Here is a 15,574-nt window from a genome sequence, read left to right on the forward strand (position 1 = left end):
ATGTTGGTAATACAAAATATGGAGGATTCCAGACACTGATTTATTTCTAATGCACTATTTTAAAATATCAGTTAATCTATAATAAAAATCTACATAGAAATCAATATAAAGTGTTAAGTCGTTACTGCAGTGAGCTTCTGCTCTATTAATCTAATCACAAATTAAACATAATTTTAGGACGTCCAACAAAAATAATTTAATTAGGTGGGGCTTCACATTTACTGTGGAAACAGCAGTCTGTAACGAATGCTAACAGCTGTTCAGAGGTATGACAGATGGTGGGTGAATGTTTAAAACTAGTTGTCAAAGTTTGGCAGAGAGAGAGAGAGAGAGAGAGAGAAATGTGTCATTTAACAATGTTTTATAACATTGTTGACTTACAAAGTAAACATTTATGCAACAGGAAATTTTGCACAGGAAAATTTGCAACAGGAAATTTTTGTGCAACAGGGAAATTTCCACGAGATATTGAGAAGATCAAGGATCACCACCAAATAACATTCGCAACATGCTTTTTAACTGAAAAAGCCTTGATTTTTCAGTCTAAAAATGCATCTGTCATCTGACAATCCAATGTATCACACACAAGTTGCAACCCAAAACGAACTCAAACTACCATTAAAAGACCCAAGTACACCTTAACACCAATTCCCAATAAAGCTCACTTAACGAGTGACCAGGTAAGGTTAAATTTGTGTAAGTTACATTTACACCTGAAGAATCAATTCAGGGCAAAATCAGTTTTCCACGTGGTAGTGGGCTGAATACTCTCCCCTCAAAATTCATGTCTGCCTGGAGCCTCAGAAGGTGACCTTATTTGGAAACTGGATCTTTGAAGATGCAATTAAGATGTGGTCATACTGGGGGGCGCCTGGGTGGCTCAGTGGGTTAAGCCTCTGCCTTCAGCTCAGGTCATGATCCCAGGGTCCTGGGATCGAGCCTCACATCGGACTCTCTGCTCGGCAGGGAGCCTGCTTCCTCCTCTCTCTCTGCCTGCCTCTCTGCCTACTTGTGATCTCTCTCTGTGTCAAATAAATAAAATCTTAAAAAAAAAAAGATGTGGTCATACTGGATTAGGGCAGGCCCTAAATTCAATGACTGGTGTGTCTTTATAAGAAGGCTGCATGAAGACACAGAGTCACACCCATCCAGAGAGAAACGTCACGGGAAATCGGGGGCTGAGACTGGATGGACACATCTATAAGCCAAGGAACCCCCAGGGATCACAGGCAACAAGAAGCTGGAAGAGGCAAGGAAGGAGGCTTCCTTGCAGCCTTCGGAGGGAGCATAGCCCTGTTGACACCTTGATTTAGGACTTCCGGTCTCCCAAACTGTGAGAGAATAGATCCTGTTATTTAAAGCCACCCAGTTTGTGACCCTTTGTTGTGGCAGCCTCAGCAAACTCATACACAGGCCAAACTGCCTTTTCCTAGTAAAACTGATCTGTATATTTTATGCACAGACCATCTCTGCACAGGGCTTATAATTTGTGAAAGCAGACATATGGACCAAGCTGGACCAAACTCATCAAGCCTCTATCTCTCTCCCCAAAATGAGGAGCGGCATATATATGCCAGGTAGAACTGGCTGGGGAGCAAACATTTAGAATTTTCTGGATTGGTTTCCTTTTTTTTTCTTTCTAATTTCTCACTACAGATTAAAACAGGTGTGTTTTACTAGAATTCAGATCAGAAAGCATTTCCCCTCTCAGTACAACCACAATATTTCTCCTTGTGTTTTAATGTAAATTCTTTCAACACAACAGATGTTTTGTTTCCTTCAAATTTTAATAATATTTCTTCGCATTTTCAAGCTTATTATTTTGAAGGCATGACTAGAAAAAATAAAGTACTAGATGATCTGTAGTCTCCTGTAGGAACTTAATCCTGTTTCTTTTTGACAGCTTAAAACTGAGGACATCAAACTTAGTTTGTTTAGAGTGTTGCTGAAAGAACAGGAATTATTTAAATGTAATAAAGATAGTTCACAAAATGCTCCATGGGATTAAGTGACAATCAATCCATGGTCCACAAAACTATGCTACTAGGTGTCACTACTTGGAATCCTTCAAAAAGGAACCAGTGTTGGGGAGCCTGGGTGGCTCATATGTTGAGCCTCTGCCTTCACCTCAGGTCATGATCTCAGGGTCCTGGGATCGAGCCCCACATCGGGCTCCCTGCTCAGTGGGAAGCCAGTTTCTCCCTCTCCCACTCACCCTGCTATGTTCCCTCTCTCACTGTCTCTGTCAAATAAATAAATAAATAAATAAATAAAATCTTTAAAAACAAAAACAAAAAAACCCAAAAAGGAACCAGTGTTGATTCTGTAAAACAAAATGATTCCAATCCAAGCATGGGCTATGGAACATTAGAAGCAAGAGAAATGAACGGTCAAAGTTTGAAAAGCTTTTTCTCAAGAGTTGGTCATACTACGTTCCTTCTTACTTAAGCACTTCAAGTATGAAAAAATTGTTTTAATCATTACATTTCTCTATATGGCAGCTACTTGAATACCTCACTGACTGTACTAGTGAAATGTAGTCTGTTAGTTCTGAGATAAGAGCTTAATGAACTATATTCATGGGCTCTAGATCATGAGATCACATTCCAATGATGGCTTAGATCATTCATGATGATAGCTTTTCATTGAAGGATGGGTCAGTTTGGATCTTCAGAACCCAGCACTGCCCAGGGACGGCCTTACAGTCAAGTCATTTCAGGGGCCGGGGGGTTCTGGGGTTCACGTGTAGCATTTGTCTGCAAAATTCTGCAGACATGGCGTCTTTTTCTTGGGTACAGTGTCTTCTCAGTCCACGCACTCCTTTTCCAGTTGAGATGCGCTGAGAGGGCAGATCCTGACACTGTAGACATTTTTTTTTTTTTTACAGGCAGAGAGAGAGAGGGAGGAAGCAGGCTCCCCGCTGAGCAGAGAGCCTGATGTGGGACTCGATCCCAGGACCCTGAGATCATGACCTGAGCTGAAGGCAGAGGCTTAACGCACTGAGGCACCCAGGCGCCCCTGTAGACAGGTTCTTAAGTTTATAATTCGCAAGAATCCAAATGAACTTGAAGCATGTTTTTCCTAACACCTAGGAGTCTCTTCTGAAGTTGTGACAATGTTGACCCAAGAACACTGCAGTTAGTCAAAGCACATGTTTTCAGTGAGGTCTGAAGGGCTTAGCATTGGGCAGTAAGCGTGGCCTGGCTCAGTTCCAAAGTCCAGTCTGTGTCTGAGGTATCTGGCCCTCCTTGTAGAAGCTAGCAATATTCTTCCATTTTCCCTGCAGTCTCAAGCTGGGTGGACTCATATACCTTGTTCCATTAGTCAGAAAAACATAACCTTGAAAACTAATTTGGATTTCTCTGAGCCTTTCAAAGGCAAAAGGTCCTTGATCTAAAAGGTCAGTAGATCTTAGCAATGCCCCAACCACTGAAATAAACCAAATCTCCATGCTCTGCTACAGCTTCCTTTGAAGAGCTCACTTGCTAGTTCCACTAAAGGGGAGGACTTGTGTGGGAAATCCACATTTGCAAAAACCCTCTGCATCCTATGAAGCAAGGATTGACAATGATAATGAAGACAATGAATAAAGAAGAGGAAGAAATGTTAAGAGCTCTCCACCAAATGGAATGAATTTCAAAGGCTTTCTGGTACCTGAGGAAAATAACAGTTACTTGAAATTAAACTTATCTGAAAATGCCCTCAAATTACTTAAATTACACTAAAGAGAAGACGCATTTCCTTATCCTGCTGAGTGCATTTGTTAACTTTATTGAAGGACAGCTGACATACATAATTGTAATATATGTAAATTGTACAACGTGAGGATTTGATAAATGTGTACACTGTGAAAGGATTCCACAATCAACTTAATTAACACATTCTTCACCTCACATATTTAACTTTTTGGGGGTAGGAACAGTTAAGCTCCTTTTTTTAAAAGGAGATCATGCATGTAGGTAGGTGGGGAAGGGCAGAGAGAGAGGGGGAGGGAGAGAGAATCTTAAGCAAGCTCCAAACCCAGTGCAGAGACCGACAAGGGGCTTGATCTCATGACCCTGAGATCATAACCTGAGCCGAAATCAAGAGTCGGACGTCCAACTGACTGAGCCAGACAGGCGCCCCGTGAGAACACTTAAATCCTACTCTCTTAGCAGATTTCATCATATCATACAGCATTATCGACTATAGTCAGTCACCATGTTATATATTAGAGTGTCAGACCTTACTCATCACATAAGTGGAAGCTTGTCCCCTTTTACCAACCTTCCTCATTTCCCTGAGATCACGACCTGGGCCAAAAGCTTAACCGACTGAGCCACCCAGGCACCCCCCCATCTCATTCTTTTCACCTGCTGCCCAATATTCCTTATTAGGGGTGCACAGGCCATGGTTTATTTCCCTACTGTCCTCTGTTCACTCTTACCCCCAGTCTATGATTAATGTTCACATCCCTGCATCTTTATACCTGTTCAGGAGTGTTTTTCTAGAATAGAGGGATTCTTCTAAGAGAAACACACATCTATACATATACACACACATATAATTCTTTTTACAGTGACTTGCTAGGCTATATTGCTTTTGTACTATATATTTTATTTTAGTTATGAATCTAAAGGGATGATTTCCCACATTTCTCACAGACTTAAGACTGAAAATGGGCTGCTATGATGGACGTCTAGAAATTCATGTAAATTAGAAAAGGCACACTAAACATTCAATTCACTAAAAATAAATAAGTTAAAAAAAACCCAGACAGACTTACATCTAGTAGTGTGTGGAGATGCTGATCCTGGAAAACACTGTGTAGAAAGTCTAAGTCCTTTTCACTGCAGTCTGTAAGTGCGTGAATTTCTTCCAGGCTGTCCAGCACCTGTGAGACTGCTCCTAAGGGGAACAAACAGAAAAGAAACAGCCAGAACAGAAAGTCAATGCCAAACTAACCTTTGTAACCTCAATCTTACATTTCAGCACAATGGACCAACAGACATAACTTCAAAGGTTCATGGCTTTACTGGATAGACTTAAATGAACTTCATATTGCTTAAGGGTAGAGTATTTTCAGTGAGTTTCTGTTTGTGACAATGTATTTGTGTGCTTCTCATTTTTGAAAGTGCATTGAAGCTGGTCTTACTTGAGTTAGCGAAATGTGTCAAATATAATTGAGCTACTGAAAGATCTGGGTGCAGCAAGTTATACATTGGGAAGAATGTGTCACGATGTTTTGAAATATTATAGAAATCACACAGGTGAGCCTTGTGTACCAGTATACCCCATCAAGAACTGAAGGTAAAGCCAGCTGTAGCTCTGAGGGAAAAACCTTTGAAGGATGGGTGCTCCTGCTGAGTAAAATAAGCTTCTTAGGATTTTTTTCCCCCTTAAAGTAGGCTCCATGCCTAGTGTGGAGCCCAGTGTGGGGCTTGAACTCAAGACCCCGAGATTAAGACCCAAGCTGAGATCAAGTCAGATGCTTAACTGAATGAGCCACCTAGGTGCCCCAGCTTCTTAGGATTTTTAAGGCTCAAACTTAAGTTAGCATTCTTTCTCCTTCCTTTACGAAGTCAAGGTAATCAAGTTGTTCTCAATCTGTTGGGCCCTTTTCATTCAAAAGACAAAGGCTGAGCATACTGGCTGACACTTCCAAATACCGTATTAAATATTAGGGCCACTCATTCTTGCAGGGCAAAGAAATGGTAGTGGGATCACTTTCTTTAAATTTCTTCTTACAACCAGGAATCCAGAGAGGTATTAGTAGGGAAAGATACATACTGGGGAGCAACAAAGTCACTTACACAGCCTTAAAGAAATGCTAAGCCTATTTGACTCTGCAGACAACGTGCATATACATACTCCAGAGAAAGAACCCTAAGAGGCTAGGCGTTGGAACATTAGTGTTTGAGAAATTCTAACAGTAAGTGCCTCATTGCATGTGTAAGTCTTGGATCAACAGTTTTCAACCAGTGGTGATTTTGCCCCCCAGGGGGAACATCTGACAGTCTGCAGACATTTCTGTTATCACAACTGTGGTGGTGGTGGGGGGATGGTTTGTGCTACTATCCTTTAGTGCATAAGGCCTGGGATTCTATTAAACATTCTACAATGCTCACAACAGCCTTTCACAAGAAAGAATTATGCAGCCCAGAATGTCAGCAGTGCTGAGGTTCAAAAGTTCGGCTTTAGATAAGGAAAAATCTTGGATCTTTCTGTTCTGGAACTCTATGCTGTTTCTAATTGCTTCTGGTCTTGGACCTCATCCAATCAAATGCACTTACTGGTGAGAATGTAAATTAGTATCACTTTCCCAGAATGCAATCTGGTAACATGTATGAAAGAGAGCCTTAAAAATGCACATGTACTTTGATTCAGTAATTTCATTTACAAAAACCTACCTTAAGGAAAAAATAGGAAACGCAACCAAGATTTACGTATGAGGATATTTATCATATAAAATGGGAGAAAATATCAAATACTTAGAGAATGATTAAATACAGAACATTCATATAATGGAATATATAACCAAATGGAAATTACTTTTGAAAAATTTTGAAGACCTAGAGAAATCCGTATGATATAAAATTCAAGAAAGAAGAATGCTAAACCACATAAACTGTATATTCCTGATTATGACTGGAAAAAAAATACACAAACTCAGGAAAAAAACAGAATGAAATACACCAAAAACATAACAGCAGTGATTTTTTACTTTCCTATTTATAGTTCATTCTGTTCTTGTCCATATGTTCCAAGTTTTCTACAACAGAAAAAAAGTTGCTACATAAGCAACTGCTTTTTGCAGTATGCTTTTATTATGCGAACGATTCAGGGTGTAAGCCACAAATCAAGTGATTATCCACGTGGAAGTTACTGTGGCTAATTTTTTTAAAAAACAAATTTGACTTTTTGAGATAATTGCGGATTCACATGCAGTTGTAAGAAATAATACAGAGAGATCTCATGGAATCTTTACCCAGTTCCCCTCCATGGTAACATCTTGTAAAACTCACACGACATCACAACTGGGATGCTGACATTGGCACAGGCAAGCTACAGAATTATTTCCATCCAAATGAAGGATCTTTCACTTGGCCCTTCTATAGCCATCCTCATTTCCTCCTATCCTATCCTCTCTTAACCCTCAGCAACTACTAACCTGTTCTCCATTTCTATAATTTTGTCATTTCGAGGATGCTATATAAATGAAACCATACAGTATGTGATCTTTTGTGATTGGCTTTTTTGACCCAGGATGACCTCTGGAGATACATCCAGGTTGTTGTATCAATGGCTTAATCCTTTTTATTGTTGGGTACTACCAAAGTCTGACCATTTATCTATTGAAGGGACTGTGGGTACTTTCAAATTTTGAGTAATTATGTCTACCAGGCTCTTGATATTCTTTCACTGAAAACATTAAGTGGATATTAAGCAGGATAAACAAAGGTACAAAGGACAAATCAGTCCTCATTTCCCTTTCTGTTCCTGAAAATGTATTAACCAAATCCGCTTCCTTCTACCTGTTCTTCTTGTGACTTTCACTTTGTTCTGAGCAGGGAAAAAACCAAAACAACCCTCTGGAAACTAGTTCAAAGCCAGCTCTCTCATCATCCCTTACTGAAAGCCTTGTAAAACAAGAGATGATGTGAAGAAATTAGTTCCAACTGTCCCACGGAACACTGGCCCCAGCATATCAATAGCAGGGTTAAATGATACCAGGTGTCTAGGGTCACTAAAGCCAGTTCTAAACTTTTGGACTTGACAAAACTGCAATGACAGAAATACCAATGAAATGTCTTTTGTATATTAAAGAACTTCAACAGATACTACAGAAACCCAATTATCATTTTCACTCAGTTACCTTAGAGGAATCTTACCTAGTTTTTACGGTCTCTACCAGTATCGCTTACATGGATACATCATCTAGGTGGCAGTTTATTAATACTATAAGATGAAAATAAAACCACCTTGTATCTAGTGGATCCCGAGATGGCAAGTCTAACCACCTGGAAGCAGTTCTGGCTGTATCACTTGCTCATCTGTGAACTCCCAGAGCTCCACGCAATTCCTGTCCCACCAGCGTGCATACTCCATGGGTGACCCTACAGGTATGTTAGGTCACTCTTCTGTGCTGTGATGTCCTTAAGGCATGTCTATATTTGATTCATTTTAAAACATCCACAAAGCATGCCCTGAATTAAGTTCTAAGGAAACATCATCATCATCATCATCATCATCATAACAGGGGCTCCCAGTTCTCAAGTGTTTATTACACACCAGGCACATCCTCAGGACAACGCAGTAAGGTAGATATGTTACCTGACCTTCCTAGAGAGGGAACTGAGGTTCAGAGAAGTCAAGGAAGGTCACAGCTAGAAATGGTAGAACCGAGACTCAGCCCCAGTGTGTCTGGCTCTGAAGTCTATGCTCTGCCTGACTTACTGCATGGATTGGCTGTACCAGGAAACACAGGAGAAACGGCAACAAGAAGCTGCCTGTGGTTTATGCATGGGTATGGAGGTCAGACAAGAACCCGATCCTTGTCGGGTCAGATAGTAACTGAAATCTTTACTGAACATTCCTGCTTTTTGCCAGGTGCTAGGCAGGGGCTTCTGAGAAAACAGGAATGATCCCTGGCCTTGAGGAAGGGGCTCTCAGGCATCCTATACCCTGAAGTAAATGATATACAAGGGGAAAAAAACAAACTATCACAGAAATAGGCTGCCTAGTGAGGAGCTGGCACAAGCTTAGAGAGGAGGTGGTTGAGCAGGAATTTGACACCTCCACCCGGGGTCTCATCTGCTTGGACGGACCTAGTGAATAGTTTGCTGGAAAGCACAAGGCATCTGTTAGCCGAGGTCTCCAGGAGGCAAGACCCGTCAGCATAACGGGTCAATTTATCCTCCTTGGATCTTGTCACCATTTCTGAACTGATTTGTAGTCTTATCTTGTGCTGAAATGTGGTTAACCTTGTGGGTTTTCAATCATGAGAGGAAGCCTTTCCATACCTGTACTCGAGCTACCTTTTTCAGTTTCTGAAAAGTGCCCCAAATTTTAAGTTTCTGAAATTAGGTAGGAAAATTACAGCTTTTCTTCCATTTTTTCCTTTATCTTTTACATTGAATAAACACACAGTTTTGGTCTAACCTCAAAATCTTTCTTTGCCTTTGATCATTTTAACACCTTCTGTTCTGTTTTCTTTCTTTCTCTGGGTATGAGCAGCAGAACCACAGAAAAACATTCTTTGTCTGATACATACGTATCATTGATACCTGCAGGTCAGTACCAAACCCATCAAAACGTCCCATAATTTTTCCATTCAGTATAAAATGTAGATGTATATAAAGACACTTCTGGGGCTTTTCCATTGCTGTTTGTTTTAAACACTGAGACAGTAGTAATAACGAAGGCAACACGACCTAACACAGTACAGCACACACGCAGGCTCTTAACTGCTATTAGTATTTACTTTGTGGATTAATACTGTCCTATCTGAAAGAACTCTTAACTTTTCTCAAAAACTGAAAAGGATTTTTTTTTCCTATAAAGCCTTTGAATTAAGTTGTAACTGCCCTGAAAAAAATCAATCAATTAATAGCACACGAGTTCACCTTGGAGGGCGATCTGTTTAAGGGTGGGACTGTGGGTATTTTATTCACGTTTGTACTCCAGGCCGCACTTTGTTAGGGGGCTTTGTACAAAAAGACACAATGATATGTGTTTGATTAAGACGACTTTTTCTCAGTAAATGCTGAAGAATTCATAACGTAACACGTAACCACAGAAAACAGCTTCCTTTACAGCCCCATTTCCTTAAAGTTGTAATACAATTATTTTGATACTTAAATTTGCAGGACAGTTTATAACTTCCAAAGTGCTTTTATACTCATGACCTTATGTCATTCCACAATAACCCCATCCCGTAGGCAAGTGTTTTTATACTTGCAAAACTGGAGGCTCCCTAGGGTCATCTGATTCTGGGGCCACAGCTGTGAGCAGCAGAGCGAGTCCCCCAAAGTCAAGTCTGTAACCCTGAGTCCTTCTACTACAGACTGGCTCCTCCGGAAACCATGTTTCACCCTCAGCAACACATCGGAATAATTTGCGTCGGGTAATGAGAGGATATCCAATTTCTAGCTTCTCTTTAATCTCAATTTTATTTCCCACATAAGGTTTATTTTTGTGGGCCTTGGTCCAAACTTTCAAATGATAAATTTATTAGACAGTAACCAAGCCTTGCCTTCGGGGTAGTATTTTATTTTAATTTCTGCACAATTCATTTGGTGATCAAGTTTGTATCTAAAAATTAGGTTGATAATCATACACTTTAACTGTGAACATCAATTCATGTTATTTTTCATTTGTTTCAAAATGAGCAGCAGAGGGGTCAACATTACTAGACTGCACCCCTAAACACTTCAGCATAGATTTTAATACACAGGTAAAATATACATAGAGTGAAATATATAAATTTTAAGTGTACCATTCCATGAATTTTGATAAATGTATATACTACATACATCTGATAATTGCATACACACATATGCAGTTATTTAAGTAACAAAAATTTGTATGTGTATATTTAAAAAATTATATGTATAGCTATAAAACCCAATAGCATGGAGCAAATTCAGCATCTGAATCCAGTCTAGCTTTTTCTGAAGAGTTAATAGCCTCTTTCCTCTTGTATTAGCAATCCCAGTTATACAACACTGAATCCACTACACACACATTATCACCCACTCAGTCAAAGCCCCACCCACAACCGTGTTTAAAAAAATCTGCTTGCTAAAGTATAATTTATTAAGTTAAAATTCACCAAATTAAGTGTACATTTCCATCTCTCCAAAAAAAGTTCCCTCTTGTCCCTTTGCAGTCAAATGCTTCCCTTTCCCCCTCTGGACAACAGCTTTTATTCCCACCGTACAAAGCAAATTCTGGTTAATGATCAAGTTATAAGCAATAGTGAAACCTATAATGGACATTGTATTTTAGACTTAAGCATTGCACTATATCCAGTTCAAGCTATGAAAACTTACACATGGTGATAACTCCTTTAGATTCTTTATGTGTATCATACAGATATCTCAAAATTTAGAATTAAAAGAAGTAAACTCTGCAAATGGATTCTATAAGAGTACAGATGCTATAATTCTAATCTCATTATGCTTGTTAAAATGGTCTGTTTTCAAACAGCAGCATCACTGGGCACAGATTTGTCAAAGTACTTCATATAAAAAATCTGCTGGTTAAGTGCCCATTCAAATAAAACTTTACAACTAAGGAAAAGCACTACTTGATACAACCAAGATGCTTTCATTTCCAAATGCCATGATAGGTCTACTTAAAAAAAACAGGAGAGGCATGATAAATCTAGAGAAACAAAAGCAGGTACAAAGAAGTATCTCACATTCTAATAGTCATTAACTTGTATGTGGTGGGCAGCCTCTAAGATGGCCCCCAAGATCCCTGCCTCCTGGTATTTACACCCTTGTATAATCAAATCCCTTCCCTGGAGTGTGGGTTGGACTTATTAACTCACTTGCAATGAAGAGAATAGGGCAGAAATGATAAGATGTCACTTCCGAGATAAGGTTATAAAGACTGTGGCTTTTGTCTTGGGCACTCTTGGCCTTTCCTCTTTGATCATTCATTCTGGGGGAAACAAACTTCTGTGTTGTAAGCAGCCCTACGGAGAGGCTCAATTGCCAGTAAGGAACTGAAGCCTGTCAACAACCATGACAGTGAGTTTGGAAGAGGTTTCCTCCCCCTACCACCCACAGCTGGGCCTTCAGATGAGATCGCAGCCCTGGATGACTGACTGTAGTCTCATGGGAGATCCCAAGCCAGAGGCACACAGCTAAACCATGCCCAGATTCCTGACCCACAGAAACTTTGAGAGGATAAATCCTGCTTTGAAGTGATTCAACACACAGCAATAGACAATTAATGTACTGTGAGATTAAAAAAAAAAGATTTTATTTATTTGACAGAAAAAGACAGGAAAAGAGGGAGCACAAGCAGGGGGAGCGGGAGAGGGAGAAGCAGATGCCCCACTGAGCAGGGAGCCTGATGTGGGGCTCAATCCCAGGACCCTGGGATCATGACCTGAGCTGAAGGCAGACGCTTAATGACTGAGCCACCCAAGTGCCCCTACTGTGAGATTTTTATATTAAATCAGCTGCAATTGGAGCTACAAGTAACAAACGTAAGAGGATGTGACAATGTATTCAATTATTAGCATTCAGATTTTCTAATTTATCATTGTTTCTTATATACTTACCCCCCAGTAAGCAAAATGTAGAGGTAAAGTTTTATCCTATTGTCTTAATTGAAATTATTGAAATAATTGTAGATTCATATGCAATTGCAAGAAATGATACAGAGATCTCTTGTATACTTTGCTCCGTTTCCCCATTGGTAGAATTTAACAGAACTACAGTATAATATCAAACCCAGAATACTGACATTGATACAATCCAGCCATCTTATTCAGATTGCCTTAGTTTTACCTGTACCATTTGTGTGTCTAATTCTTTTACATACTTTCTACTTTAATGTTGTCACATAATCAAATTGTGTCCTTTTGTAATTCAAATTTAGCCATTATATTATTCCTTATAAATGATCTTCCTGATGGTAAAAGTTGCTGAGACACATGAATTCAGGGCTTTATTCCACAGCTTCATATTAATTAACTAAAAATTCAGTCAGTTATAGAGAGTAATAAAAACTGCTTATAGATTATGTAATCATCAAAAGAAAATTCACTTACCCTGAAACTTTTCTTGAAAGCGAACCATAAAATAAAATGTTACCCTTTTTCCCAAATTAATGTACTTGTGCTTGAAATTCAGATGTGAGATAATATTAAGTGCAATTAAAATTTTAACACTGCCTATCTTCCTCTTATGAAAGTGAGAGGTTAGTATTATTTATATGACAGTGCTTCAGGAAATCAGTAGAGCCATGTTTTGATTTTATGGTCAGGCAGTGTTAAAATTCATAATCAAACATCTAAACAAACAGCCAAAGAGAAAATCAAGCTGCTTATGAACCATGCAAAGCCAAACACTTTTGCATAAAAGATAAAGCTTAGAGGAAAACAAAGGGATACCTACTTTCTGCTGCTAGGAGTCCTACGAGGAAGGCAGCATATGGACAAACAACAAACAGTATGATTTTAGAGCAAGCAGGTTATCAAGCTGCAGTTGGGCCCAGTAGATGAGCCATAAGAAGCACGGTCCCCCAGCTGAGCCCAAAGTGAGTCCTCATGTTCCATGAGCACATTCCCTGGGACTGTTAAGGATTTCAGTCATTAAAACACTGGGTTGGGATTCTGACTTCTTTGATTTGAAATATGAGAAAAGAATATTTCTACTTTGGATTGTTAAGTAACAAAGGAAGGATACACTGTTCATCATATGATTAAACTCAACAAATTCTAGTGAATGTATAACGGACTAATTTTGATAAAATAGAAAAAATAATCTCTTACATAAAAATTGTTTTACAATGTACACAGCATATCTAAACATGTTAGACTCTTTAGATGACAGATCAGGAAATGTATTCATTTTAAATTCATTTTTCAATTGTGATATTAAATAAAATTTGGGGGGGACCAAAATAGGATTTTAATTGTCAAGAAAAGTCATTAAAAAAAATGACCCACTTATCATTATTTCACAGGAAGAATAGAACACGCATTATCCAAAGATGAAAAACAGACTGTCCTTCTCAAGAAATAGCAGTTGGTGACCTTACATGGTTCTCTCTCTAACCCCTCCTTCCTGGAACCCTCATCCCTATCCAACAAACACAGCCTCGCTGATCATTTTTCTCTTTTTGCCACGGGCTTGTGAGAACTTTCAGGTAATGTTAAAAGGTGCTTTGTGTTTTGACTGTAAAACAAACCCACGCAGATTTAAACAGAAAAGAGTGGAACGGTTAATGTTGCAACTTAAAATAAATGATGAGGAATTTAAGGATTAGAATAACATTGACAAGAATTTAGGCTTGAAAATGAAAACATTAAAAAAATGAAATGATAAATGAAAATACACGTGTTAATTTATGGAAGTGTAAAGCTCTTATGTGGTCCAGACAAGATATATAATATGCTTTCTGCAACCAAGCATACAACTATCACTGTTGGTTGCAGAAAAGGAAGTTTGCTGGTAGAGAGCTATTTCATAAATGATGCTGATAAAGTAGTACAATACCTCTCTTTAAATGACTTAGTATTAAAAATTAATCTTAAGAACATATAAATAATTCTTGATAGATGTGAGAAAGTTATGAAAGTATTAGAATATTCTTCAAAATGTTCCTTTGTCTTTGACTTCATAAAAAATTTCCTTTTCATTTAGGGGAGGTGATCAGACGCATACGCTGCATAATGATTCCTTTGTCTTTTATTCACAGCAGCCTGCTATTTAAAAATATTTTAGAGGCAGCCATTTGCAGGTCAAATGAAGATATAGACTGCTTACAAGATCATTAAGATCCCAAAATTTTGGAAAAAGAAGGTGTGACTGCAGGAAAGGGAAGCAAGAGGGAATGTGGAATTGTGAACGACTAATTCGAGAGCTTGCAGGCTACCCGCAAGACAGTGTGGGAAATTTCTTTTTTGTTTATAAAGCAAATGCTGCAATCAGAAACTATTTCAACTGTATCATTTACAGATTGAACTGAAAAACAAAAAAAACCCTGGGCGATAAAAATGTATTTAACAGAAAATAAGCATGTCTATAACTGTAGACAATTCTCTTCCCTGAAAGAAAAATCCGATTCTTTAACAGAAGGGGACACTTAAGAGCTCATTAAACTTTTGCTAGGCAGAGGTACATATTAAGGGGTTAACACTAAAGATTAGGTCTGTGAAGCTATTGCAAAGACCACATGGCTCTCTAGTCCCGATTCCAAAGATGAAAATGGTATTAGATCTTGACCTACAATCTTTCAATCTATTCCAAATTTGTGACTGTATCATGCAGTCACAGTACGACATAAAACCATTACTGGATCCACTCCCTCCAGATGGGTCTACTGTAAACTGAGTGTGAGAAGAGAAGAGAGGTTTGAGCTAATACCAACCCAAATGCTACAGGGGGAGGGAACAAAATGGATGGGCAGAGAAAAAGACAGACATGGAACAGCAGGAAGCATGGGAGAACACATCCAGAAACACGACTACAGCTTTGCCTTTCATGTGGTAAGAGCTCTGGATAATCACAAAGTCAGCGCAAGAGGAAACCAGCAAGACCTTCTCTTCAGAGAGTCTCTTTTCTAAGATTCCCATTTCCGATCATTTTTGGAAATCACCTTTACTCAAAAGAGGAAGATTCACATCCCAATTGGTAAAGGTCAAAATGAGGAACTACATAGCTACAGGAATGGGAAACCTGATCCTGTTCTTTTCCACAAGGTGTAATAAGCACATACCAATTGGTAAGAAATATAAGTGAAGATTTGTGCACATATGTGTATAAACAGAGAGAAGGAAGAAGCATAAACACTGATAAATGCTCATGGTTCCAACAGGAGAGAAGCATTAGCACATCCATTCTTCCTAGAC

At 39.0% G+C, this 15,574-nt stretch overlaps 1 protein-coding gene across 2 annotated transcripts in view; it reads right to left on the reverse strand.

Moving 5' to 3' along the window:
• CASK (calcium/calmodulin dependent serine protein kinase) overlaps positions 1-15,574 on the reverse strand; it is a 342,806-nt gene that overhangs the window by 67,981 nt on the left and 259,251 nt on the right. For both annotated transcript variants that reach the window (XM_080794824.1, XM_080794823.1), the window contains exon 11: positions 4,766-4,887. In XM_080794824.1, coding sequence (XP_080650950.1) covers positions 4,766-4,887 — 122 coding nt within the window. The remainder of the gene's footprint in view (positions 1-4,765; positions 4,888-15,574) is intronic.

This window comes from Martes martes, assembly GCF_963455335.1.
Source record: "Martes martes genome assembly, chromosome: X".
In the NCBI taxonomy this organism is placed as follows: Eukaryota; Metazoa; Chordata; class Mammalia; order Carnivora; family Mustelidae; genus Martes; species Martes martes.